The sequence below is a fragment of the Lepidochelys olivacea genome (genome assembly GCF_965140295.1).
Source record: "Lepidochelys olivacea isolate rLepOli2 genome assembly, chromosome: 13".
In the NCBI taxonomy this organism is placed as follows: Eukaryota; Metazoa; Chordata; order Testudines; family Cheloniidae; genus Lepidochelys; species Lepidochelys olivacea.
The window spans coordinates 18962824-18990758 of NC_140423.1; the positions used below are offsets into that span (position 1 = coordinate 18962824).

Consider the following 27935-nt stretch of genomic DNA (forward strand, 5'->3'; position numbering starts at 1 on the left):
GTGAACTATCAAATAATTGTGTTTCACTGCTACTGGGAAGGAATGCAGAAAAGACCCCTAACAACTGGAACGTGCAAATTAAAAATTCTGTTGACAATTAAGGTTATAGAAGCTATGAAGAACGGGTTTAGAAATTTCCCAAAATTTGGGCATAGGAAGAGGAGAATAGGTTGATGAATTCTCCTGACAAGAGTATTTGCTATTTCCTTTACCAAGTATTAAATTAACAGCACGTAAAGAGGCACTTTTCTGCCCTGCATCTGGTTATTTCAAACCAAAACTTGGAACGAGAGGCCAAACCTGGTAACGTACCATCCTCCTGTCGGAGACCTCTGCACTAAATTCAGCTAAAGCTCTAGTAACATTGCAATTGGTTTTAACTCACTTATTTCCCCTTGTGTTTTCCTCAGAGGCCAGTACTTCGGTGTTCAGTTCTTTACAGACCTAATAAAGAGTGCAATCATCCTTTCGATTGCATGGAAGCTCTCTTTAATATGTGCATGAAGGGATTATATTAAGGGTGTATATTAAGCCATAAAAATGAACTGCTATGTCTATTGAGCATTCTAGTCTCACAACAAATACTCTACACCCATACTGTAAGCGGAAGCCTGTGGAACAGGTTTCTAAACTCTACTGAACACAATATTCAGGGTTAATTGGATATAGCGGTGGAACCTTGTTTTGCTCTGCATCCAGGGGCCTCCTGCTGAGAGGCAAGGGGGTGGAGAAATTTTCTCCCCCTTGCCAGCTTCTCTACCACATTCAGATAGATCAAAAACTCACTTTACCTGCTCATGGAAGATATTTTGTTATTTTGATAGCTATTCCACTTCACAATGGGAACAGCAATGGCACATCCCCTTAATCACAAGCATGGCAACTGAGGACCAACCTCTGTCCTGACAGGCTCAGCTGGGAATTGTACCCTCAGCATATAAGGCTATCTTTTGACTTCCAGGATGACATGCTGACCCCTCACAATACAGACACAACTCATAGGTTTCCATTGTACTGCAAGTCTCACCTTTTCTACAGCCCTCTCTCTAAGGCATAGGAAGCACTTCTTTTAAAAACTTTATCCCACCTGTTGACATTTGTTTGTGAAAAAATACCGGGAAAGAAAAGAAAGGGAGACTTGGAGCTCACAGGCCACTTTTGATTTCCAACAGAGGGGATATGTTGCATGGACTGCATGGGAAACCCATTAAGATTAAATATCAGGAGGCTGTATAGTCTGCTGCCCAGAGCAGAGGACTGAGGCTGGGAGATAAGTACAAGCAGAAGTCCAGGCTCAGCCATTAACATGCTGTTTAACCATGGGCAAGTGATCAGTCCACCCTGTGCTGCAATTATGATTATTATTTATTGGTGCTCCTTGCTCAGTGCTTTCCAAACACTTCCAGAGGACAGTCTCTGCTCCAAGGAGCTCATTAGCTAAGGAATGGCCTGGCTTTGAGTGGGATGTTCCCGCCTTATAGTTGTGACTTGGAGAAAATAACTAGGAGCTCCAGCACTAGACGTGGTCAGAAAATTTCAACCAAAACAAAGTTTTGATGAAACCTGAAAAATACTGTGAATTTTTAATTATTTATTTTGCAAAAGAGGTTTTGATCAGCTCTACCCTACTAGTATTGTCAGTGAGGTACTGCTGGTAGAAGTGTGCGCTTTTGGAGGTGAGAGACCCAGGGTTCTAATCCCAGCTGCCCCAGTAAAAGAGGGAGATTTAATTAGTAATGTGTCTGTCTAATTAGAGGCATGTGTATCTTTAATATCAATTATGGATAAAGAGAATATATTTTAGGCCTGGATATCTGAGATTAATACTTTCTGTATTATTCAGGTATGAAATTTTGGAGCTCTATTCAACTCTGACTTGGCTGCTTCTCTCATATTTGTGAATTCAACTTGCTTAAACACTTCTGGATTGGGTTTATTATTTAATGGTTCCCATGGCAGAAGTTTGGTGTGTGTTCCATTTCCCTTTTGACTTAAATTGATTTTGGATCAGGCTCTATTTCAATATGGGTCTTTAGATCAAAACCTTGGTTTATCATCGTTTTAGTTTGGAGCCATTTTCCTTATAGAAAAGTTCTATGGAATTCAATAGAGATGAAACCGGTAGGATCTGTTGAAATTCAATGGGGTTCTATAGAAGTTATTCAAAAAATCTTTTAGAACTTAATAACAAAGGAGAGCCTTTCTAACGATATTTTTAACCACCCCTTCAAATTCTATAATTCTCTATTCTACAGAATGCTTAAGAACTACCCTATGGAAAGGTTCTCACTTTATTTTCCATAGAGCTTTTTCATACTGGACAGCCATGTGTGTTTTCGTTTTCCTATTTTCTCCTCTCAATCCCTTATGCAAGTAGGTTTTCAAAAGTGCTCAGGATTAGCCTACCTCTGCTTCCATTGAAGTGAAAGGTAAGATTCCCACTGAAATCAACATGAGTTTTACCACTGAAGTCAATGGGAATAGTTACGTCCATGGTAAGTGCTTTTGAAAATCTTAGCCTAAAGTTCACTTTCTCGGTTCTCCCTAACCTTCGCATATGCTCTTTCAGAATACGCAGCCTATGTTCACACAGCCTCAGTTACAGCTCCCTGATCCAGAGACCAGTCTATGTTGGCCCCAGTGCGGTAGGCTCCAAGTCATCTAATCTTAGTAGAGGATCTGTACAGTGTAACTGAGCTCAACCACCACCATTGAATTACCTTGCCCCGACATACTTCCTGTACCCAGGATGGCTAGCACAGGAGCTGACTTTGCACCAGCATGGAGTTGCCCTCCATTAGGGAAACTCTCCATCAGCCGTTTACCACCAAAACTCAATCCTCAGTATGATTGCACAAGTTTATTTTTCTCTATCTTGCCTGTTCCTTTTCTATTTTTTGCATGCAGCCAGGTGAGAACTTACACAATGTCTGCTGCAAATTGTCTCATTCATTACATTCAGTGGGAAAAGAAACTATTCCAATTACCTGGTACAACATAGGCCTGAAAAATCCCTGTTCGGAAATCTGTGCTTGATTTTCAGAAGGTGCTGCTAGAAGTGTTAGTGGCATTCCAAATGCTGCAGTGGATTTCTGCACCACGAACACCATTTTATATCCTTTACAAGTGTGCACATCTAACAGCGGACAATAAATCTATCTCACTAATTACACATCCAGGTTGTTATAACCATCATAAATCAAGTACAGCTGGTAAAGCCATAAAATGATGTCAAATCATATTTCTAGTTTCTAAAGAGAAATAGGATTATTTGCCAGTCTCTCAATGAAGCTGCAACGTTAAAAGTCATATGCAGAAACAGTTCTCAGATAGGTTATCCACCTTTAATTAGGTAATGATATTGTCTTTTTCTCTCTCCTCATTTAAAAATGCTTGACATTATGTAAGTCAGTCATTTGAACAAGAATTTATAATAGGAAAACTCCCATACAAATAAATGAGGCATAAGTACTATTATTATTAAGTACCTGCTGTTTCAGAATTCCTTAGCAGCTAAGTTCAGTATATTTGAAAGCTTCCTCTATTAATTACAGATAGGGTTTGCTAAATAAATGCCGTCATCAGCTTAAACACCAGATGGTATTTATGTACCCGGAAGATGTTGACTGGGGGGTAGTAGGCCCTAAGCACTTTTGAGAATCCTACTATGTGCCTAAATACCTTTAAAAAAATCTAGCCTTAAGTGGCCATCTGAGCTCATTAGTGGGAAGATGCAATGCTACACTTGGAAGGAACTTGGGTTAATCAATATAAAAAGTCTCTTAAAAAAAAGAAATCATTTGTCTGAGATTCTTATGAAAACAATAGACAAGCAGAAAATATTACTGTGTGCAGGCTAGAGTTACTATTTTCTGGCTGCTGGATAAGTTATTTCTCCTAGGAGAAAGGCCTTGAAAGAACAACAGCTCAGTGTCCTATCTAGCAGCAAATGAACAATGCAAGCTTTTGAAGAAGAAGGGCTACATACAATATGACGGGAAACTAAATTAAATTTTCACATGTTTGAGGGAAATATCACTGGACTTATTTATAACAAAATCTGTCTGAACAAAACGGGCAGCATCTGTTAGAAAAGCTGCCTTATTAACTGCCCCCACAATTCCCAATGCAATTTTGCGTGACAGACAATAATGTTAAAAAAATATGATTTAAATTTTACCTTCCCGTATCTGGATGCAAAGGTTCCCGTGAGTAAGGAGTGAAAAATAATTATCGTCTCATCCAAATCCCACACAAACACCCGCTGTGGTGAAAGACAAAGGGGAGGGAAAGAGACAAATACATTCACACGTTAAGCATTTTCAGGAGTGAATTTAATTAGAAAAAAATATTATGTGGCTACATATTTTTTAAGGTAACAAAATCACTTTAAGCATTGATCATAGCTGCCTTTTTAAGGTTGGTAAAAAAAACAAACAAAAAACCCCAAACTCTGCTCTCCGATTCCATATCTGGTCTGACAATCTGCTATCCCAATATGCATAGAAATCCCAGGAGGATATTATGTCAGGAGAGCAAAATAACAGACTCCAATGCTGCCTTAAAAGCCAGAGTACCGAATTTTGCCTATGACGATTATACTGAGACAACAATCATTTTTCTTTTAAAACTACATCAGCCGTGGTGGCGAGGTCTCAAACATCTTGCCTATGTTTTGGCTCATACCACTCTCTGGTCTAACAGTGGATTATTTGCAAATCAATGTAGCAATTTCTCTTGGCTGGATTTATGATCAGAAAAGGAATTAATATTGTTACCTCAATCTCATTGTCAACTGTAGGGGAAGGATCGTTGCTTCTTTTTGATCGGCCTCGTAACTTTCCATCAGACCCTCTGTGTTGCCTGTCTGTTTCTGTATCTTTTACTGGTGTGGTTGCATATTCCCCTATTGAGAGAAAAAGGGATCTCGCTGAAAGCCTAAATTTTGCAGTGTATTTCTTTTCACATGTGTTTCTTGCGATACTTTTATGTTATCCAAGAAGTATCTTTTAGCAAAGGCGTGACAACTGCTTTGGTATTTGGTACTTAGTTATTGCACAAGCCTCTTAAAAAAAAAAAAAGTTTGTTCCAAAGGTTAGTGTTTGAGTGGGTCAAACAATAGAAACATTTCACAAACATTTAAGAAAATATATTTTAAAGTTTAAAAAAAAAAAACCAACAGATTTCATTTTTTTGAAAATTTTCATACTTTTTAAAATCAGGGTTTTTTTTTAGTATTCTGGGGTTTCCTTTCTCCCTTTTTTTATTGGAAATGGGGAAGTAAAAAAGCAAAATTTCAAAACATGAATTTTTTTTCAGTGAATTTTCATGATTAAAAAGGCCATTTTTCAACAACAAAAAATTGTTTACAAAACCCAGCTCTAGAATATTCCCAAATACATGTGTGTTTTAATCCAGTTTAGCTGTTTATCAGAGGACAGAAGATACAGCAGTTTAGAAACACTTGAGAATAATAAACCAAAGGTGAAGGTCACTGTGTAAAGCATCAATTGATAGGATTCACTTTCATAAAACTCTCTAGATATCACTTACGTTAAATTACAAATCCTTTTCAAACATTTTTCTTTTCACCTTGCTAACTTGTAGCCTCTCAATCCTCCTGGTAGGGACGCACTCTTCTTAAGGAGAGTTTGGGTTGTTCCTAAGAAGTCTCTTTGAAATCACTGTTTCTCAAGTAGACTGAGATAAGATCTAAGGAATAGAAAATCCTCCAACTGCTTTTAGAGCAATCTGCGATCACTTTTTAAAAGCAATATTAGTTTATTTTTCTTTTTGAACAACCACAGATGTTCGGATTTGTTCCATAAGTCAGCAGACCATACAATGGGCGTATATTGTGATCATCCACAAATTATGTGGTATTTTATATAAATGTTATTGCATGCCAATGAAAACTTTAGTGGAAAAGTGACATCTGAAAGCTGTATTCAGACAGTACATAGGAGGATAATGATCTGTCAGTAATTCCATAGACTGCTTGAGCCCTCAGAGTCTCAAAAGTAAGCACTCCAGGAGAGTCGAGATAATTTCAAAGGTATTGATGCCATATGTGGAATTCATAATTGACATTTAACACAACCTGTTTTCTCTTGATTTTTTTTTAAGAGAGAATCACTTGAATTCCTTTTAACATACTTACGAAGTCGGATGTTATGTTTAGTGGCTAGAAATTAGCTAAAAACTAGAAGGAGGCTGCAAAGGTAGGAACTTTTTAGATTTTGCGTGAGTTTGGATATAGATTTTGGGTTGGGCTCATCACTAATAAAAACTATCTGTTAACACACTAGCCTGTTTAAAAGTCGTGATTAATAACATTTTCCCTTTCTAAACCATCTTTTATTTGAAGGTGTGAGACCACTCACACCAGGAACACATTTGGGCTATAGGAAGCAATTAAGAAATACTCATGAAAAGAACATGGCTTATACAGCACTTACATTTTCTGAATTGTTCTCTGAATTTGTGCCTGCAGTTGTAATGTCATCGGCCTTTGCCCCCACAAAGGACATATGCAAAATTGCTGGTGTAAGTAACAGAACTTTGCCATGAACTTTGTTGGTGTAAATTTATACGCTCACAAATCAGACAGCAAAGTTGTATTATTTGTGTCCACAGATGATTGAGCCTGTAAAACAGTGAACTGGTTTTACGTAATATAATGTATCCACCTACCAGACAGTGATTCTGTGCTTTGACTGGTGATGTTGTGTGAAGACTCTTGGAGAGAGTATGTGGATGTCGGGATGGCTGATGGACTGATGCTATTCGCCGATACATAAGGAGAGTTGTAGGAAGAGGTGTAATACTGAGAGTACTGGCTTTGAGGAAAGCTTGGATAGGACGAGTATTCCTTTGGGGGAAAAGAGACATGAGTAATCCTCCTGCATCACAGGCTTTTACTACACGGACAAGTGGGTAAGGTAAAGCACATGGCAGATACCTTCAAGAGTTGTGGGATCTGGGCACACTTTTTCCAAAGACTCTTGTTCAGGCCACTCTGGTAGGTATTTCTGCTTCGCCCATGTCTAGTTCTGCTTCATTTGCATCAGCAGAATTTACAAGGAGAGAAGAGTCATAACAAGCCCTGCCTTTTTCTGTGGGATTTGTTCACCATGGCTGGCCCTTTCTGAGCACAGGGTACAGCAATTTTATGCAGGGGAGTGATGTGAACTACTGTTTCCAAAGGGACTGAGATGCAACAGATGGCCACTGTAAGCAGTTCTAAGCACAAAAGTGACTAAAAGAACAGGTGAAAAATACAGAGCGGGGAAATCACAAAAATATTTGCAATTTTCCTCTACCTGTTATCAACATTTTTGATCAGCTGTAGAACAGCTGACAAAATGAAAAAAATAATACTCCGCTTTATAGAGCACTTTTATCAGTAAATCTCTAAGCACTTTACAAAGGAGGGTGCCATTATTATCCCCATTTTACAGATGGGGAAACTGAGGCACAGAGGTGATGTGATTTGCCCAAGTTTACCAAACAGGCCAGGGGCAGAGCCAGGAATAGAGCCCAGGGCTCCTGAGTCCCAGTCTAGTGTTCTATCCACTAAGCCACACAGAAATGTCTAGAAAATATTTTGAAGTGTTTCCCAAACGGTTTAGTTAGTGAATGAATCCCTAAACAATCTCCCCTTCCCAAAGGTAAGTTAACTACATAAGAGGTTTCAGAGTAACAGCCGTGTTAGTCTGTATTTGCAAAAAGAAAAGGAGTACTTGTGGCACCTTAGAGACTAACCAATTTATTTGAGCGTAAGCTTTCGTGAGCTACAGCTCACTTCATTGGATGCATACTGTGGAAAATACAGAAGACGTTTTTATACACACAAACCATGAAAAAATGGGTGATTATCACTACAAATAATCACCCATTTTTTCATGGTTTGTGTATATAAAAACGTCTTCTGTATTTTCCACAATACGCATCCGATGAAGTGAGCTGTAGCTCACGAAAGCTCACGCTCAAATAAATTGGTTAGTCTCTAAGGTGCCACAAGTACTCCTTTTCTTTTTACATAAGAGGTGCAGATGATCTTTGCTGGGGCGGGAGGCGGGGGGGACAAGAGGATTAATCCCAAAACACCTCACTGGAACTCAATTCCTGGGAGAAACATTTTAAGCAATCTTAGGCCTGAAGTTAATGGGAAGTGTCCATTGACTGATTCAGTAGGAGCTGGATCAGGCCCATCACAAAAGTATCACAATAATAAGTCCCTTTGCTGAGTTCAGCATACAGCACATTTCTAGGCTCTCCACTAAAGTTGCAGGGCCTCTCTGTGAGGGATGAGTGTACTGTATGCTACTTACCACACTCTAGGATTTAATAAGACATATAAATTAATTAAATGGACAGCATCAAGGCCAGGAGATCTAAAATAATACCCCCAGCTGTGTTTTGCTTTTCAGGAGCACACATGCCCTTCATAGCCTCCCTCCATTCTGCCTATCTCCTCCTTTCCTGTGAGGAGGTGGGATATTGAAATACACAAGATTATTCCTCTCTGGGCACTTCAAAACATGATATTTTGTTGCTGTTGTAAATTTCAGAGCCTAGCATATTCACGTCAATTGATCAGAATGGCATGACAAAGCAGTCTGCATGCACTTATGGTACGGGGATGCAGATACCAGTGACGTCCAAGCCACAGTCTAACACACTGGGGTGGTTGCTGGTAGTGTTTGACCGTTTATCGCCGCTGTAGCCCTCATGTTGGGAGAGCTGATGAGGGTTCCAAACTCAGGTAAAGCTATTTAAAAACACCATACTTTTATTTTTAATTTAAACAATAGTTCTGCTTTGGGTATTTCAACCCTGAAAAAACAAATCACAGGATCAAGGTGGCATACCAAGGTTTTTTTTAAAAAAACTTCAAGTCTTTGCCCATTTTTGCTTCTTCATGACATATAACGAAAGGTGGAATTTTTTTGTTTTAAATATTTGTCAAAAAAATAATTTTTTTTTTACTTCAGAAATAGCAAGAATATCAAACCCCATCTTCTCTGGCTGTTGTGCAGGACAGGGTAAGGGTCTCAGATGTATATTGTGAGCTCTCACTCTTTAACATAAGGGGAGGAATACTGAATTTTTAACAAAGAGGCTTTCTCAGAAATGTTCACGTGACATTGATTTTAAATAGGTGTTAACCAAAAATCCCTCCCTCCCTCAACTAATCGTGTTTTAGGCTGATGTGATAATTCCACTAGTTCTCAGTCACCTGAGAGTCCTCAAGGGCAAACAGACCTGAGTTTCAAATACAAAATAAAGTTGAAAAGAAAACTAAGGCTTTTTTCCTTTTTCTTAACGTCTTTTTTATCCCATAATTAAAAAAAGAAGACACAAGCCCAATTATTTTTCCCTTTTGCATGTCACCTTCAAACTTCAATCAGGTGCATGTCTCTGGGCCTTTACTGACCATACTGTCTTTCAGCAGAATATGAAACAAAGAAACAACCCACTATTGTTTTCAGAAATACAAGAGCCACTATCAACTCCTTGTGGGGAGGAAATTGGAATTTACTGTTCCTTGGTCTTGCAAGGTGACTTGCTAAGGACAATGCCTTCATGTTTGGTCCAGACAAACTGAGCAACTGGCTATTAAGCAGCCTGAATTTTTCTATTGTGGCTGTGCCTTATATAATACACACACACTATATAAAGGTGCCAACAAATGTGAAGTGTGAAGCTCACAGACAGGTGTACACTCAGATAAGGAAGAGTATGGATGGCTTAGATAGCTCAGTATTCACCAGAGTCTGTGTATGACTCTTTCAGATTGTTTATTCATATTTATTACCTAAAGCCAAGAGACCAGAGGAAAGGGTACAAAGGGGGCGCTCTCTATAGCTGATGGAAAGACACTGCTTTTAAGAAAGCTATCATATGATACCATGGGCTCCCCATAAGAATTCTGAAATGCTTTCAGCATTGCAGCCCAACAACTGCCCAGGTCAGAGAACGCCAGCGGAGAGACATACAGTTTTGGCAGGGCTCTGTTGCAAAGATCCCTGCTGAGCCTTTGCTGTGCATATATGTATCCATTTATTTAAAACACAAAAGGCCAGATGTTAGGTCAATCACCAGGCCAGGTATCCATGGAAATAGGTGGTTTCTGTGACTACATATACTATTAGCCTCCTTAAATACATGTGAAAATTGTGGCAGTCTCTCTAATCTGGAAGATCTTGGTCTTTAAAATAAGGGACATTGGAAATAACTACTGAGGCTGTACCTGATGAACAGTGCTGAATCCTGCAGAATTGGTCAGGCCATTGGCTCCTTGGTAAATCCCTGATGTGCCTGTGAAAAATAATATCACATTTACATATAACAGATTTCCTAAATATCAATGTAACAGAATATGCTTACATCGACAGTCACACAACGGTAGGAATAATACATTTATCCTACAAAACAGTATGTGGCAAGTCAAGAAAGCTAGGGAATTGCTTCTAATGCCAAGATTTGGGCCACTGCTGAATTCAAAGGTAACCACAAAATCCATTTTAAAAATATGTAATGGAGCCAGGAAGTAGCCACACGCTAAAGCTGGAAAAGTTGGCTGAAAACAAGCTTGCAACATGGGTCCTTGTGAAACATGATTTGTATTTTTCAAGATACATTAGCACAGAACTTTCCAAATGTTTTCCTACACTGTGCCTCTAGAGTTTACATCTTTTCATCCACGTAAATACCGGCAATTGTACATCCCATCAGTTGTTTGTGCAAACGAAGACTTCAGGTGCAAGCCATATGCCCTGCAAATATATGTTTTGGTAAACCATGTTCACATGAAGTTTGAAAATTTGGACCTACATGCCTCTTTCCAGGGTTAGAATTTCATTGTCAAGTTTCCTGGCAATGCAGGGACTGGAAGCATTGGCACTGCTTAGTCCTGATGTTATTAAGAAGAGGGATGGATGCTTCATATCACCCTTGCATAGTTTCCTCAGGTTGATATTTGCATCTGCTTCTGGGGGGAAGAGCTACTGCATCAGCACTGCAGGACATTGTGTGCAGGAATGGGGTGAGGGGAGGATTGAGAATTCACAGCACAAGGACAGGAGGGGGAATTGGTCGTGGTGCAGAAACAGAATATTCTGAAGCTTCCCATCCCCTAGATCCTCCCTCCTGGAAATGCCTAGACTGTTATATTAACTGCAGTCTACAAAGTTTCAGCTTCAAGAGTTCCCTCTTCAAACGATTGGAGAACCACTTCCTGAAAGCTCTTCTTCCTTCAGCTTGTGTAGTGCGACAGTAGCTCAGAACCATGTGTTTTGTCCCCTAATTTGTGAAGCAGTGCTTGCTCCCAGAGCTGGGCCCAATTCTGCTTGTAAACTACCCTCCTATCTAACACAGAGAGGCAATCTAAAGAACATATAGTGCTCCATCTTGATGGAAACCTCCAGCCAGCCTCCACAAAAGCATTACCTTTTGTGACCTATTATCTCTGTGGCAGCCTCAACTTCATATTAGTGGTGAGGGCAGCTGTGATCTGTAAGCTAGATGTTATTTTGTGCTCCTGGCAGCTTGTCACTGTGGTCCTTGGCTGGGCATCATTCAATCACCCCCTTTGTTTTATTAGACTAGAACCTGAGGACCCTAATTGCAGATACACATAAGAGCGTCATTTTTCGTACTCTGGCTAGTGCCATGTGAATTTCTCTCTCATATATATATATATGCCCAGTGCTGCTCTAACCAGAAGTTGGAAACAAATGCCTCTCAGTGTCTTCACGTGGTGTCCTTTCTCCAAAGATTGACTTATTTGTTTTTATTTTAAGACCCTAGATTAGCTGAGGAATGGACAGCTGAACAAACTGCAGCCCGCCAAGTGCAGTCACAAAAGCACATGCAGTGAGAAATAAATCTCATGCCAAAAAGAAACAAGGAGGAGGATCTGTCTTCAGAACTAATTTGTCGCCACATGTAGCCTTTAAAAGCCTTACAAAAAAAAGTGGGAGGAGGAGGGGAGGGAGGATGGGCTGATCATGAGCTGAAGTTTTCTTCCAGTGCAGCCCCCTGTAGAATGCCAGACTGTCATTACACACACACACCAGAGGGTTCAGATGCCAGAGAAATACATCAAAAAGAACCTGCAGATATTAACAGCTTTTTTTGTATTCTGGTGAAACAGGTCTACCCCTACCCAGAAAGAATGTCACTGGGTAAATCAAAATCCAAGAGATTAATAAGCCGGGCCTGGTTTTCAAACAAGCAGTGCTGGTAATTGTGTGGGTCCTTGGATACACTCAGTGGTCCAGATCCTCAGTTTTTGTAAATGCTCCATGTCCACTGCTGGGATCTGAGCCAGAGAGTCATGCTCTGGTGGCATTAGAAGAGGAAGCGTCACATGAGCAAATTTCACCTGCTACTAGTGGTTTTGGAGGACGTGACAACTCACTGTCCGATCCTTCCCTCCCAAAATGATCAAGCCAGCCCTTCTGTAGCAGCCTGGAAGAGCATTTCTATACTACAGCACCCTCAGCTAGACATTCATCCCACACTCAGTTTTGTCATTTCTTCTTTGCACACTTTTTAAAAACAGGATGAATAGATTCCCCTAGTAACTAAGCATCTCTGAACAAAGTGTGAAAGAGAGTAATAGATCCCCAATGCTTACAGGCAAATACAACTTTCACAGAACACAAAACAGCTCTTGTACACCAGAGCTCAAAACAATACAGGAGGGAATGTTTGATCTTCCTCAGCTGTCAGTTTAAAACAATCCATCATCCTTTATTAAAGCTGTCAGGAGGGGGATGAGTTAGCTCAAGGGACTCATGCTCCATGTGTAAATTGTGATGAGAACATGTTTATTGCTGTGCTACTTGCAGATGATACTGTATCTTTCTGGTTTTCCAAATGATTAGAGGTAATTAAAAGTCAATATGTAATATGGGAATGAACTTGCATTGAACTTTGCACCTGCTGTGTAATCAAAGTGTGTGTTTGTGCGTGTATCTGGAGGGGAATTGCAGTAGTGTGTGGGAGGGTTGAGCTTTGTAGCCTCCTATCAAATTCAAGACTGGATTCTACACTATCGATTAAACTACTCCAAAAACAGTATAGTGCAAAAAGAAAAGTGGTGGAGAGTTAATGCCCCTTTGAGGAAATCTGTGCTCAAAACCACAAAAATATTCTGCACACAAGAGTATCTTAACAAGCTCTCTTCCCAGATGTGTACAATGCTGCTCCTTTTCCCATGGGATTTTAAAAGGGAAAACTTGAAAGGAAAACACACTTTCTAATTCTGTAATTTTATCATTCAGTGAATTTAGGGAAGGCAGAAAGATGCTACATTGACAAATCTGGAGAAATGAATGCAGGGTAGCGGCAATGGACACTTCCCACATACATACACTGTCTCTTGTCAATGTGTCCCAACCGTGACTAGAAGCATCCACCTCTTGGAGAAAGGAGTTCAGTCTCCATTAACGATTCAATACTCAGCCTCTTCACTGAGACTGCCAACAAAGGCAGTGTGGCAAATTGCCAGTAGGATTACGATGGGTCCCGTGCTTCCTCTTCTTGGGTGGGGGTTCAGGGCACAGTTTCCTGCCCCTGAACTAGGATATTTACTGTCCCACTAGTAATCCAGAGAAGGGTAGTGGAGAGGGAGGGACCCGGGCCCGCCCTCTATTCCGGGTCCCAGGCCAGGGGCCCTAGGGATAGTGGTAAACCACTTGAACTAGTGCTTCCTTTCCCTGGGCTACTTCGCTCTCCTGCTCTTCAGCTTGTGGGGCTTCCTGCCCTCTCTCTCTCTGCACAAGCCGGGTGTCTCTTTACCTAGGGTCTTGGTCTTCTAGCCAGTCACGGCACTTCTCCAAACTCTCCTCTGCTCCAATTCCTTCAAACTGCTCTCTGCTCCAACTCCTGTTTTTTGGTTGATTGAAGCAGGGGGGGTTTATCAGGTGACTAGCTTCAGGTGCTTTTAATTAATCTATAGAAACCTTTCTTTCCTCTACAAGGAATAAGGCTTCTCCTCATCCAGGGACTTACACATCTCTCCTATATCACTCTCCTGCTGCCTTCTGGCCATGCTGTATCACAGGCAGTTACTGCCAATTGTTGAGGAGGCAGAATTGACACCTGTCTACTGGGAACTGGACCAAGACTCATCATCTCATTGCACATATGCCACCAAACAGATTTTCACTGGGTGGTGTCTTTCAGTCAGTGGGCTGGATTTGAACCAGCGAATTAGCTCTGTATTCCATTCCTAAACTCTTGCGCATCGTTGTCTTAATTAGACCAAAGTTAACCATCCTGCTTCCTCTCCTATCATGCGTATCACGCTGTACGGGTAAAGCACCCAGTGGGTGCTCTGCAGATGCCCACTGAGCAGGGTCTTCTCCTGACACCCTACAAGTGGGGCTGCAGAAAGAGCTGGCTCCATCATTAGACACACCTGGCAATGCTCTTGTGACCAGTGCTAACAAAAAAATAAATAATCAAAATTTCCATTCCGCTGATTCACAATAAAGACTTGAAATATCAAAAACGTTTATGAAATGGAAAGTTCTCAAAGATTTGGATAAAAAATGTAGACACATTTAATTTCAGCTTGGTTCAACATTACTCTGTGTTCTTCTAAGCTGCTGTGGGAGTTGTAGTTCAAATGGCTCCCGCTCCCATTCTCACCTATGGGCTGGGCTCTCTAGCCAGACTACATTTCCCATAATTTTTTTTTGGTGGTTTTCTTTCTGGTTAAACTGTTGTGCTGCACCATGGAAGATATAGTCTGGCCAGAGAGCCCAGCCCAGCGAGGAGATGGAAGGCAGTGGGCACAAGGCACTGCAGCGGTTCACAAGAACACAGACTAATGGTGAACCCAACCCCAAATATTTTGTTTCAGTTTTTCCTGACTGAAAACTGAAAAAGTTCAGTAAAATCAAACATTTGCCACAGATAGTTTTGATTTTGTGGAAACTTCATTTTCCACAAAAAAAAGTCAAAAAATTCTCAAAAAGTTTCAGCAGTGACACTGTCAAATGACACCCCTTCACCCAGCCTTTATCAAGCACCTCCCTTCCATTCCTGTTGTTTCCTGCCACCTGTCCACTTATGTCAAACTCTTTCCCAGGTAGTAGGATGTGCTTCGATAACCAGCGATGGGCTTGAGCAGCTTCTGAAAAGTTTAGGTTGTGTGTGTGTGGGCGGAGAAAGGGGAGGTCTCTGGAGTCCTTGGGATGTGTCCCATATTTGCAATGCCTGGGCTCTCTCATCTCTGAACTGATGCTGCCCTGATGTGTAGGACTATTGCTTTTAGATGCTCCTAATGGATGGCATAACATCCCAACCTTGAGCTAATGGCAATTGGCTGATCTTTAATAGTGTACTTGAAAGTAACCAAGATGGGCCCAAATCAAAAATCTGGAGCCAAACTCCCCCAAGTTGTGACATTGTGAAATTCGAGCCAAACTCTATAGCTCCAGCCCATCTATAGGAAATACCAAGAGGAGGCACTTCCAGAAGCTGTATTAAAACACCAAAGCTTTCCTATGACTCCTTAGTCCTCCAGTACCTGATTTACTAAGGTCTAGGATTGCTATATGGTGGAGGAAGGGAGTAATACAGCAAGTCATGTTGTACACTGAAATCCTCAGCCATTCCTAATAATAATACTACCATTCTATAACACGGAAACACAAATAATTAAAAGGAGGACTTGTGGCACCTTAGAGACTAACCAATTTATTTGAGCATGAGCTTTAATAATAATTAATAATTAAGTACCCATTTATTCAGTACTTCTCCCTTTCAGAGTTTCTCTCTCCCTTAATGGATACATTTACTGTATCACGGATGAGTGAGTGAGCAACATTTATCTACCTTGCTGGATCCGTGTCTCCCAGCTTGCGTTCGAACTCCCCACTTTTAAATCAGAAACACAGCCCAGAATCTCGCCCTTGGCATCTTCTCCATATGGAGTGTAGTTCACATCTGTGTTCAATCAAATCAGTTGCTAAATGTCACAATGCCCTCATTCACAGGTCGCTTAAAGAACATTTAGCTGGTAATAAAACAACCTGGATTCTAGAAGAGAACACTTCTTCAGACGTACTGTACAGTAAATGTTCCCACCGAGTACATCCAGCACAAGCGAACACAAATGCAAAGACACCATACAACAGCTGTGCATGCTCTGTAAAAAAAAAAAATCTCTCCGTAGATCCAGTGCCATAGACTTTCTTGTGATGGGGAGAAGAGGGATACATTGGAGTGCACAAGGGCAACACTCAAAGTGAAACTTTAGTGAGTTTATTAATGTTATAGCCTGTCCCTCAGGGTAAATGGATTCCCTTTGCTATTCCTCTACTCTTTTTTTAAAAAATTAAAATAGATTTAAAAAATGTGGGCCATGTTCAGAAACAATTTCATTTGTGCCTGAGCCGGATCGGGGCTGCAAGTAGCTGCTGAGAAAAAGCTTTCATACTGAGCATTCAGGCCTCAAGCTGACAGGGCAACTTGCAGGCCTGCCAGGTGTCCCGTACCTCATGCGACACTCACGCATGCAGAAATCCCCACGCATTCCCACAGACTGAATGTCACACATGCAGCTGGATTGCAGAAATAGTCTACCGTTGGGGTTGCTGGGGGCACCTGCTGAGCACGCACACAAGTGGCTTCTGTCTTGCTGCGCCCCTTATAAGAAATAAGTGGGGAAAGAGCAGCTGGGAGGGCAGCCAGGTGGCAGCAACAGCAAGTGGAGACAGGGACAGGTGGTGAGGAGCACCCAGTACTGGCCCCACGCTCCCTCCCACAGCCACCAATTTGACCCCTTCAGCAAGTCCCACATTCCATCCAGCCCACAGCCACCCCACCCAGCTACCCCCATCTTCCCAGGTACCCCCTTAGACCCAGCTGTCTCCAGCTTCTCACCCAGCCATCCAGCTCCCTCCCTAGACATCCCACAAACCCCACCTACCTCTTCCCAGCTTCCCCAGACACCCTGAACAACCCCCCAAACTTAACTCTAGGCAGCTTCTCCCTCCCACAGTCTCTAGTCCCAGCCACTGAGCTTGTCTCTTCTCCCCCCAGCCCTGCCAACACTCACAAATCCAGTTTCCCCCTCCAGTTACACCCACAGATCTAACTACCCTAGAGCTATCTCCCAGCCCTCATGGATATTACACAAGCGCAGCTATTCTGGTACTCCCCCGTCCTCTGAAAGCTCTCACCAATGCCCACCTACTCCCCAGACATCCTTCAGGACCTGCTAGGTTTTGTCCTTCCCGCACCAGCATCTGGGGCAGGGAACAATGACTTTAAGCTGAAGTTTATGGTCAGTTACAAACATGTAAATTTTAATGAGTAATTTGCATGCTTGCAAATAAATACGCACAAAATGTCCCATATGAATCTGCACAAAACTTGGCAGCTGTGAACTTGCAAAAAAGAAAAAAAAGTAAGGCCCTCCAGTAGTAATCCTTTAGCTCTCCCTTTCAGCCATTAATGGATTCAGCCATAGGCTTTGAGAAGTTAATTGTGGCCTTTGCCCCTCAAGAGAGCCCCAACAAGGTTTCAGACAGGCTGTCAGTGGGCCCTGCCCATACACCTCTTCTGCTGCTTTGGTCCTCTTTGGAAAGTCTGCCGGTAACCAGCTGCCCTGCATTGATCCCTGTGGAGAGAAATGCAGTCCTTGGACCCAATTTACTACTGCATTCATCTAATTTCTATTTCAATAAAACCACCAGCAATATTGTTTATTTTCCTATGCTTTCTTCACTTATAAAATGTCTCCATTCTTCTCTCCTGTGCCTAACTCCTCACCTCCTTACCTCCAATAGCTTCTTGAAATCCAAAGACCACAGTAAACTGCCCAATCTTTTATGCAATCTCTCTATACTGCACTCCTGGTAGTGCTGGAATGCCTAACAAATTCTATGTGTTAGATGTTACAAAGTTCTCAGTTTCTCTCCCCATCTCATCTCCTTAATGGTGGGTTTTTTCCATCCCTTTTCCACTCGGGAAAGTAAGGATGACAAAGCAAGTTTGGCAATGAGATTGATGGCTGTTCTCAATGTTTTCGGGAGTGAGTTCCACCCAGGCACTATCAAGAAAACTCTGTCTCTGCACTTACATGGCTCACTCATGCTGCTGAGAGTTCCATTGTTTCAGAGGAATGTAGCTGTCATGGGATGCTACAGTTATTGTAAATGATGTGACCTGTTGGGTAATGTGGGGCAGTCCCACAGACGGTTCTGAAGATTAGGGCTATGACCTTGAATTTGACAATCTGTGGGGACCAACGTAGGGAGGAGAGCACCATGGAGATGTTTTCTCGGTGGGCTCTGTTGGTGAGTACGTGAGCTGCTACACTCAGAACTAACAGGAGCTTTTTCTAGGTCATGCTTTCATTCTAGAACTGAATACACTGAAACAATCAAGTGTCACAAGAATGTAGATGGCCAAGTCTGAAGAGATGTTAAGTGTGGAACACGGCATTTTTCACAGACTTAACTATTTTGGTATACAGTAGCAGTGAGGAGTCCAAGAACACCCAAAGGGTGCACAATATCTAGAGTACCCGTGGCCGCCTTGAGTGGTGGCTGATGTTATGGTGGTGACAACTTGCAGAAGTGGTTGAAAAGATATAACAAAATGATGATCCACTGATTCTTCCAGTTCACAAATGATCAGTTCCAATGAAAGATCTCTGAAAGGATTATTTTTTATAATCTCCTAATACTAATAAACTAAATGTCCCATGAAATGGTGACACACCAGGTTTTATAACCCTGCACAATGTGGCATGGGCTGTTCTACACAGTACATGTTGTTCAGACTTACATTAAAAAGCTGTTGCTCCTACAGGGAACAGTACTGGCAGTCAGCGATGCAAGGAAAAGTACCAGAATAACTCCCAGTAGTGTCTGCATTACTCTATTCTATGGCCAACATCTGGCTGGTGACTTCGGTGGTCATTCAGAAGGTTTTTTACAGCATTTAACCTCTCTGACAATCTAATGTTTCCTGCAGTAAATATTGCCTTCTCCAAGCTGATACTTTTTTAGATAGAGGTTAAGCACCTGTCAAAATTACCCCCCACCAACAATACTCCAGTGCCTTGTAAGATTCTAAATCCTATGACATCTGCCTGCATTTATTGGGCAAGGAATCTCATAAAATGTTACACTGCTGTCAGCTGGGAAGGTATTTCAAGTGAGTATCTGACCCGCTAAAGGAGAAGATAAACTCAGCCCATATGTACGCTGTGTCATACTGCTCAACTGTTTGCCATTAGGCATAATGATTCCTTCCACCAAACAGCCTGCCCTGTAATTCCATCTGGAAGGACTTGGATACTACTGAGAAGAACACATTGTACAAACCTATATGGAAAGAGTGGCTCTGCACAATAGCACTGTGGCATTTTACTGCAGTAGCTTCTGCTAAAGCATACTACTCTTTTAGAAACACAATGAATCTTGCACCAACAAATACCTCCTGTAGAATACCCTGTTTTACGCCACCAATTTAAAATATACCCATGGGATTTCCACTATGATTTTGTTCAACCTTTGGTTTAGAAACCATCTCTACTAGGCTGACTGATTTTTGCTGGTCACTTGGGTGACTATTTAGGACATATTTCATTGTACAACGTTTCTGGACCAAAATCTCCTTCTTATGCTGCTTTGGGTCTGTGACCCATAATTCATTACTCACCCATGGCTGTAAAGCATGATGAACAAGACTGCTGTAAGGGTTTGGCTTTTATCTTCCTTTTCCTTTTTATAGGTGACCTGCTCCACATGACTCAATTCATTTTAAAGGTTTGAAAGTTCCTAGATTGCCTGTATTCACTCACTCTCTGGTGCTGAGAAAGTGTCCCCTATATTATTTCTGAGAAACCGTTCACTCTAACCAGCTTTATAGGTGGCCGGCGCAGGTACCATAGGAAACAAAGTTACATTTTCTTTAAAAATGCATCACAAGGAAACTTTTTGAGCAAGTAGTAGACAATGCTGCAAAAAAACTTAGCTGAATTCAGTACAATTCCACATCACAATCTCCACCATCAAAGACCTCTTGTTGGACATCTCAGCAGAGAGACCAAATACTAAATAACCCTTTCATCCTAGTGGTGGTCCCTTGCATGGTCAAGTTTAGTAGGACAACATGAAATAAACATGTATTGCCACTAACTGTGCTGTACCTGTCTTGTGGTGAGAAGCCCTCAGTTTCAAGGGCTCTCTATCAGATACCTTTAGCTGGCACTAAAATCTAGTTACACCATCTAAACTTTATGTGGTGCATAATAGGCATGAATGTTATCCAGGAGCTGGTAACAAACTCTATATTTAGGTTGCCCACCATTTTCTGGGGGCACCACATGGGATTGGAACCTAGCCAGGCGCCCTGCAAACACAAGATTGTACCCAATGGCCCCTTCCCCTTGGGGGCACCACATGGAGTAGGAGTTCCCCTAATTTATCGGGGCAAGGAGGAGAAGAAAGTGAGCACAGGCTCTCCCACCCCTGGACTCAGCACCTGGACCTAGTGGGCCATCCTCCTTCTAGGATAACAGTCTTCTCTTTCTATCAGCGAGTGTAGTTAATCCTATAGGTCAAGTGGTAGCAGTCTGTGCTTCAGTGCTGAAGTTTAAGGTTCAAATGCTGCTGATAAATCTATCATGGGATTGGAATGAGGTATGTTATAGTGGTATATAATGTAGTTAGTTTTTATCTTTTTCCTTTAAAAAACGCTCCAGAAAATTACATTATTTTCCCTCTTTAAAAAAAAAAAAGACCTAAAAGAACGTTATTTCGGTTGCAGCATTTGAAAGTTAGGAAATAGCAGATTTACTTGTTTGTGCAAACACATGTTGAGCCCCTTTGTCCAGATGCGGTGTGATAGCCTATAATCACACGATAACATCTTTTCCCACAGGATCCCTGCCTCATTCAGTACGCAGAATGGACGGATGCACAAGAGGGAAGAATTAAGATTACACAGGCCACCGTAAGTCTGGCATTTTCTAACTTGAGTACATGACCTTGCAACCTTAATGTTTCTTAATGTCGTTTTTTATATATAATTTTATCTAGACTATGTTAAAATTCCCTTTACTTGATAAACATTTTTATGAAAACATTGTTAGGGTTCCAAGTCAAGTATTCAATGAACCTTGTGTAACTTTTAGAATATTCTATGTAAGCCTAAAATTAAGGTGAGTAACCAAGAAAAGCTTCCTTATCTTCATTATCTTTCTCCTCTTTCTTCCCTCCCACTAAGTTATTTTTGGTACACAACATACTCTGTTGCAAAAAACAACCCCTCCCCCCAAACAAAACAATGCTCTCCACCCCCAAAGCATATACCATCACTCCCATCTTAAACCTCACTATAAACTTAGTCGAAGTCAGGAACACCTCGTGAAGGAATTCTGATTGCAGATGAACTTGCAGTAAGATCTTTGGAATACCAAAAGTCCTCATGCATAATGCCTGCAGAGCTACAGAGTTTCATGGCTTACAACTCTGTCTTCTGCTTCTGTTGCATCACTTTGTACCACGTGCTTGTAGACTGGCTTAATGATGCAAGTGTGGACTAAACACTGTTTTCTACTGTGATGTCAAATGCACATGAAAGAATAATCGATAATTTCAAAACTAGATGCCCATTCTTCATTCAGGTATTGATACTATATTCTGATTTGTTTTTCTTTTTTGGCAAATGACCCAAGAGGTGCAAGATACTCCATGTAATTTAATTCTGCCACCAGAAATTAAATTTTGGAATTTGAGTAACAACTCTTAAAATCCTGCAGTTTGGTGTCTTTTCAAGCTGTAATATGAATTTTGGATGTGAGCTGATTCAAGTATGTATTCACCTCTTAGCATTAAATATATTTCTATTAGTCCTTGGAAAAAATGCCCTTTTCCTGGCCTTCTTTTTATCAGTTATACATAGTTCCATTGCTCACTAGAAATGGGGAATTGAGACCTAAGATCTTCTGGAAGTAAAGATGTATTATTTCCTTTAGGGCATATGAAATAATTTGGTTTGTAATTCAGATTGCAATAGAAACAATAGTATAGATTCATAGAAAGGAATCTCAGCATAAATCTTTGAAGTGCTATATACCTTAGAATTCTTCCAATTTCTTTTTAATTTTAAAGCTGCATATATATGCAAGAGTAAATATGGATGGTCAATACAGAATTCTATTGCTTTGGTCCAATGAATTAACAGCATTTTTAATCTAAATCCTGGGAAATTCGAACTATATCTGCATTTCTAAAGTACTCATTGGTTATGGTGCCTAGGCAGTCAACATGCCTTGTAATCAGGTGTAGGGGCTTCCAGACACTTTTCTCTGCATTAGAAACTGCTTTGTGATGGGAAGAATTAAGTGAACTGGGCTGCCTGGGTCCTGATGATCGAGGGGAAGTAAGTCAGATGTCCCTTTAATGGCACTTGCCAACTAAAACCAAATCTTAAAGTTGAAAATAAAAAGGTGAGCATAACACAAACTGACAAGAGCCTGGAAACTCAGAAGTAAGGTGGGTTCCCAACCTTTGCCTATGCTATTGACAGGAAGAAACTGAACAGGTGCTGAGGATCAAGTGCCAACTTGGACTTCAAACATCCAGGACTTCAATGTGTCAAGCCAACACTATTTTGCATGTGTAGATCCCTGTTCTAATAATTGTCTATTGTCAACAGTTTCCTGGAAAACGAAGAATTTAAACACCACATTCCCCTGTAATATATAAACCAAATTCTTATCTAGGAGTGTTACATTCTGAGATGCCATAAGCAACACAGTAGTTAGGTTCTAGTACACCAAATACCAGGTTTTCAAACTAGCCTCAGACAAGCCTTTCTTTTTGCAAGAGCAAATGTAACCACTTGGAGAACTGATGACCGAATCTGTGCTTGCAAATCAGTGAACAGTCCACATGCTAGTATTTATAGCCACAATTCATCTCAGTCACAGAAAAAAATACAGGCATTTTTTAATATTGAAATTAGTATAGGAGAAGTCATGTACAAAGACTTACTACATCTAGTTGCACTTCAACTTTATACAGTGAAATTCTATTGTTCCTATTCCAGGATTCAGCATTTTTGGAAAATATCTTCTTGTTTCTCAGTCTAAATTAACTCCTAAGTCATGGAGGATGGTGAGACTTCTGAATTCCATTTGTATATTGTCAGAACAGCTTTTTCTGATTTCCACCAGGGAATGAGACGCAAGAAATAAGAATATAAAGATCTATAAAGAACAGAAGTTTCTGTTTGCGATAAGCAGAGTCATCTTCTGGAGGGTTCCCGAGGAGAACAATCCTTTGATTCACTGAAGAATCCACATTCTGTTCCAACCATTTATTCAATATTTGTTGTATATTTTCCCAGGATTATTGAAGTTTCACACAATTCATAGCATATTTATGAAGTTTGCCGGTGCAATTTTTCCAGGCCAAACTGTGCCTGCAAAAAGACAAAGGGCTGTCTTTTGAAAATCTGGACCTTACGTCTTAAGCTTAAGATATACAAACAGCAGCCTCCAGCTGAAATTAGTTTTGGATGGTTCTTACTGCTCAGCCAGCGGCTGGTTCCTCTTATCTCTCAACAGAGCTGCTGCCCAAAGCCTACAAAGATCCTAATTAGTTATCTCATCACAGATACCATGTTATCTCATCACAGATACCATGCAGGACTTGTGCTCAGCAAGTCCAGCTACTGAATATGGGCTCAACTAACATGTCCACTCTGTGCCGCTGTCTGCTCCTCAGCTAGCAGACTAGATATAGGATTTTCCATAATTTCACACATTTTTAGGCCAGAAGAAACCATTAGATCTTCTAGACTGACTTCCGGTATAACACAGGCCATGGAATTTCATCCAGTTACTCCTGTACTGAGCCAAATAACTCATGTTTGACTAAAGCATATCTTCCAGAAAGGCCTCTAGTCTTTTTTGAGAGGAGGGTAGATATTTTTAAAGCATAAAGAATCAAGCTAAGTGAATTTCCATTTTTATTGCATCTTACTTAGTGTACAGACAATATAGTGACAACAGCCATTCATATATAGACGGGCTTGGAAGATTCCTCCTCTAACCTTGTCTCTGGAGGGATTCCTCTTATCTTCTCCGGAACATTTCAACGGATGATACCTCAGCCACCACCCGCAGCAAATATTCATCTTCAAAATTTATGACTATTTCTGGTTGTAGAAATTCTAAGACCAACAAAAACTGTTATTTTTAAATTTAACTTAGTTTTTGGCAGTGGGGTTTTCCCTGTTCTCCATTGAGCCTTGAGAATCTGCTCCCATCCAATCCCAAACTTGAAATCTCATCCACTGACCCTGGTGCCCACCACAGATCATCCTTCCAGCCACTGGTCAGGACAGGTGGGATGGGTGTTCCAAACCATTTTTTTAAATTAATATCTGATTTAAAAAGAGTCTCGAAATTATGATCACCCATCTGTATGTCTATCTTTTCCCCTCCCCTCTATACCCAAGCACATCTCCCTCCCAAGTTCATGAAGACCTCATTTAATAAAGGCTTAAGAGTACACTTTTGTGGCCAAGTTACAACAAACAACAACAACAAAAAACATGAATGTGAATGCAAATGTCAACAACAGTGTCTCTACAGCAGCAAACCATGGCAGAGCTAAAGTGGGGGTTTCTCCCTAGGTAGCAGTAGCACAGATCCCCTTGCAACATATAGTGCAGCATTGTCAACACCTTTCTCTCCCCCACCATTACCCCCCTCTGCCACAAAAATGCCTGGTTTTAAAACAAAGTAAATTTAGCACGGTCTGCATTTGGTGTTTTGAAACGTTTGAAAGGAAGACTGTGCTGCTATTCATGGGGAACTTGTATTTATACTGTAAAAAGTGAGGTCTGACCCCTTCTGATGAGAGGCCTCTCCCCCCTGAACTCACTGTGATATGGGGCACAGCTCTGCCGCCATAGTCTTAGACTGCGACTAATGCGAACCAGCTGGTGGAGCAGAAGACTTGAAAGGGGCTACTCATTTTCTAGGGAGGTTTTAATTTTATGAAGCTAAAGCATCTTAGTGACAGTTTGCTGAGAACATTCTCTCCCTCTCTTTCATTTTGGGAGACTTCAGATGGATTTATTGTCTACATTCTATAGTGTAACTCACATTACTCAAGTGAGAGCTTAAATTACCTCACCATATACTTGTATATTTCATCACTAAGCATTTAAGATGCTAGATTTTCAAATATTAGCACTCAGTTCCTCCTTGTTAAACACACATATGCACACCACTAATCACTTGTTACATGGGTCCACAAGCACCTATTTTTTACATGTGCAAGCGTTACATAAGTTTACTAGCAATTTAGGCATCCATTTTAAAATGTAGAAAATATTATCTATGTTGTACCTAAATCATGAGCTAAAAATGTTCCCTTCAGTAGAAAACCCACATCTGCCTACTAAATATATATTGAGTTTTGTTTTGTTTTTTTGGGGGGAGGGTGTTTAAGGTAGGGCAATATTTCATATCACAAATATAGGTAATATATGCAGTTAAGTCCAATGCAAGTCATCATTGCAGATATGAAATCTACTTATCTGTTAATTCGTTATGATATCTGCTATCTGTACATGGAAGCTACATTCTCAGCAGTAACAAAGAATTCCCATTTATAGGTTTTTGGCCCCAAATATATGTGCACAGAACTCAATACTGCCCTGTACTCTCATGGCAAAGACAAGTTATCATAGTTATGTAACTGAACCTTTCTTTATACTATACAAAGTATTCTGTGACTAAAGGGATTTGGATTTTTTTGTTTTTTAAATGGTGGGCAAACACTTTCCTGCCCAAATAAAACATGTGGAATGGTCTTTGGCTGCAGTTTAAGTGTTGTGCAATTTCATTAGCACATAGTTTCAAATCAGCATTTGTTTAAACAATAATAATTGAAGAGCAGGGCATTTCCTGGGGATTAAGGACCAGCTGGGAGGAGATGGCCTGAGGTGCAATTAAGGGACCACACCCGCTCACTAATCCACAGGAAATGCCCTGCAGCCTGGTCCTTATTGCTGTTTCCACACAGCTGATGCATTGTATGTTAGTCAGCGTGGCTGCTGGAGTTGTTTCTCAGTATTCCACTCAGCTGATCAAATGACAATCTTGTCTTGTTGTGAAAGTCTCTTAAGAGTAAGGAGTGACAATTTTGCTTTTACAGAGGACCAGATTTTGTTCTGTTACATCAGTGAAAATCCAGAGGAAACTCCACTGGTGGAGTGACACCAGTGCCAAAATCCACAGTAACTGAGGGTGAAACCAGACACAGAGTTCCTTTCTCTCTCTCACACACAGACATGCACATGAAGGGGCACCCACAGCAGTTGGCCCCAGGAAAAGGAAAGGTGGCACCAAAGGATACAAGAACAACCAAACGGCAGAAAGGGGGATGGAAGAGGGATGGAAATGAGAAGGGACACGCAAGACTTGTTAATACACTTGGTAGAGCTGCGTACAGCATGGAGTGTTAGTGTTGCTAAGAGGGGCCGCCCTCATGTATTGGACGCCAGTGGCCTAATGGCTGTCAAATGTGGGGATGGATTCTGCAACAAAATGCATATAAGATCTGCTCAAAATTTTCCAAGTTTCAATCTTTTAAACATTTTGTCAAAATTCTGAATTTCAACAAAGGGGATGAATTAAAAAAAAAAAATAAAGTAATGGAAAATTTCTCCCATATTCTGACCAGCTACCATATTAGAGCTGGATGGAAAATTTGTTGAAATCTTGAATTTTGGGGGCGAGGGGAAGGGAAACATTTTTCCTATTTTTTTGATCAGCTCTAATGGCTAGAAGAAGATAGGAAGGAAATGTCCAAGATTTATTTTATTTTTTTGGAAAAATTCCCTCTGCTAGGATTGGTGGAACGTTCTTTTTTTCCCCTCCCTTGCTAATGGAACACCAAGGGTCAGATTTTTTAATTTTATTTATTTATTTATTGGCCAGATTAGGAACCTAAATGCATGCACTACTGTGCACCTAATTTGTATATGCAATTACCACAGTTGCAGGCAAAACAGGTAACTGCCAATCGGACGCATTTAGGGATTTGCTCATCTGATGTCTGCACTCAGTTTTTGTAACTGCCCTTTTAGATTGTTTTGGGCATGGACTGAATTTAATCTGTGTGTCTTGCATCATGTTATCTGTGCTAAATAAATGATAATTTCATAAGCAAATTAGCACATCATTGTTCTTCTAAAGGGTTTGAAGATTTGGCCCTAGAAGTAGTTTGTTAAAAGGGCACAATAACTCTTTTCTATTACCTAGTCTAGGATGTCATCTTTCTGGGAAAAGCTGGAAAGCTTGTCTCCCTCACCAACAGAAGTTGTTCCAATAAAAGAGATTATCCCACCCAGCCCTGTCTCTCTAATCTTTCTGGGAGTCAGTACCGAAGGTGTGTGCCTAGATGCAGGTCCACTGAGGGAATGGTATAGGCCTAAGGCAATGTTTCCTTCATGCATAAACACCTTAATTAGAGATTTCAATTAGTGAGCACTAGGGCACATTACCTTGAAAGTAAAAGGGTCTAAAGCAAGGCGCTCCCTCCTCTTTTCATTTGAAATTGCCCTGGGAGCAACTGGTACCCCCAAATCAGTCACATATCCTGGTCTCTCCCATTTTCCTATCTGTGTGTTCTTGAATTTCCTTCATCATGAAAAACATTTTATTTTCACAAAGATATTTGTTGCATGTAAATTTATATGCCAGTTACATAAATTCACTATTTTAGAACAAATATAAAGTTTCAGGGTGTAGCCATATAATTCAAAGATTGATCACACATTAAGATCGATTTTTTTACAGTGCAATTACATTAAAAGAGATTTCAATTTAAAATATCTTTGTTATATATTTCATTTTATGCCATATGTTT

General features: G+C 40.7%; 1 protein-coding gene across 6 annotated transcripts in view; it reads right to left on the minus strand.

Moving 5' to 3' along the window:
* EYA2 (EYA transcriptional coactivator and phosphatase 2) overlaps positions 1-27935 on the minus strand; it is a 155766-nt gene that overhangs the window by 52660 nt on the left and 75171 nt on the right. For all 6 annotated transcript variants that reach the window (XM_084646294.1, XM_084646293.1, XM_084646296.1 and 3 more), the window contains 4 exons: positions 10256-10323; positions 6694-6871; positions 4779-4906; positions 4181-4264 (listed from right to left, as the gene is read on the minus strand). In XM_084646294.1, coding sequence (XP_084502420.1) covers positions 4181-4264; positions 4779-4906; positions 6694-6871; positions 10256-10323 — 458 coding nt within the window. The remainder of the gene's footprint in view (positions 1-4180; positions 4265-4778; positions 4907-6693; positions 6872-10255; positions 10324-27935) is intronic.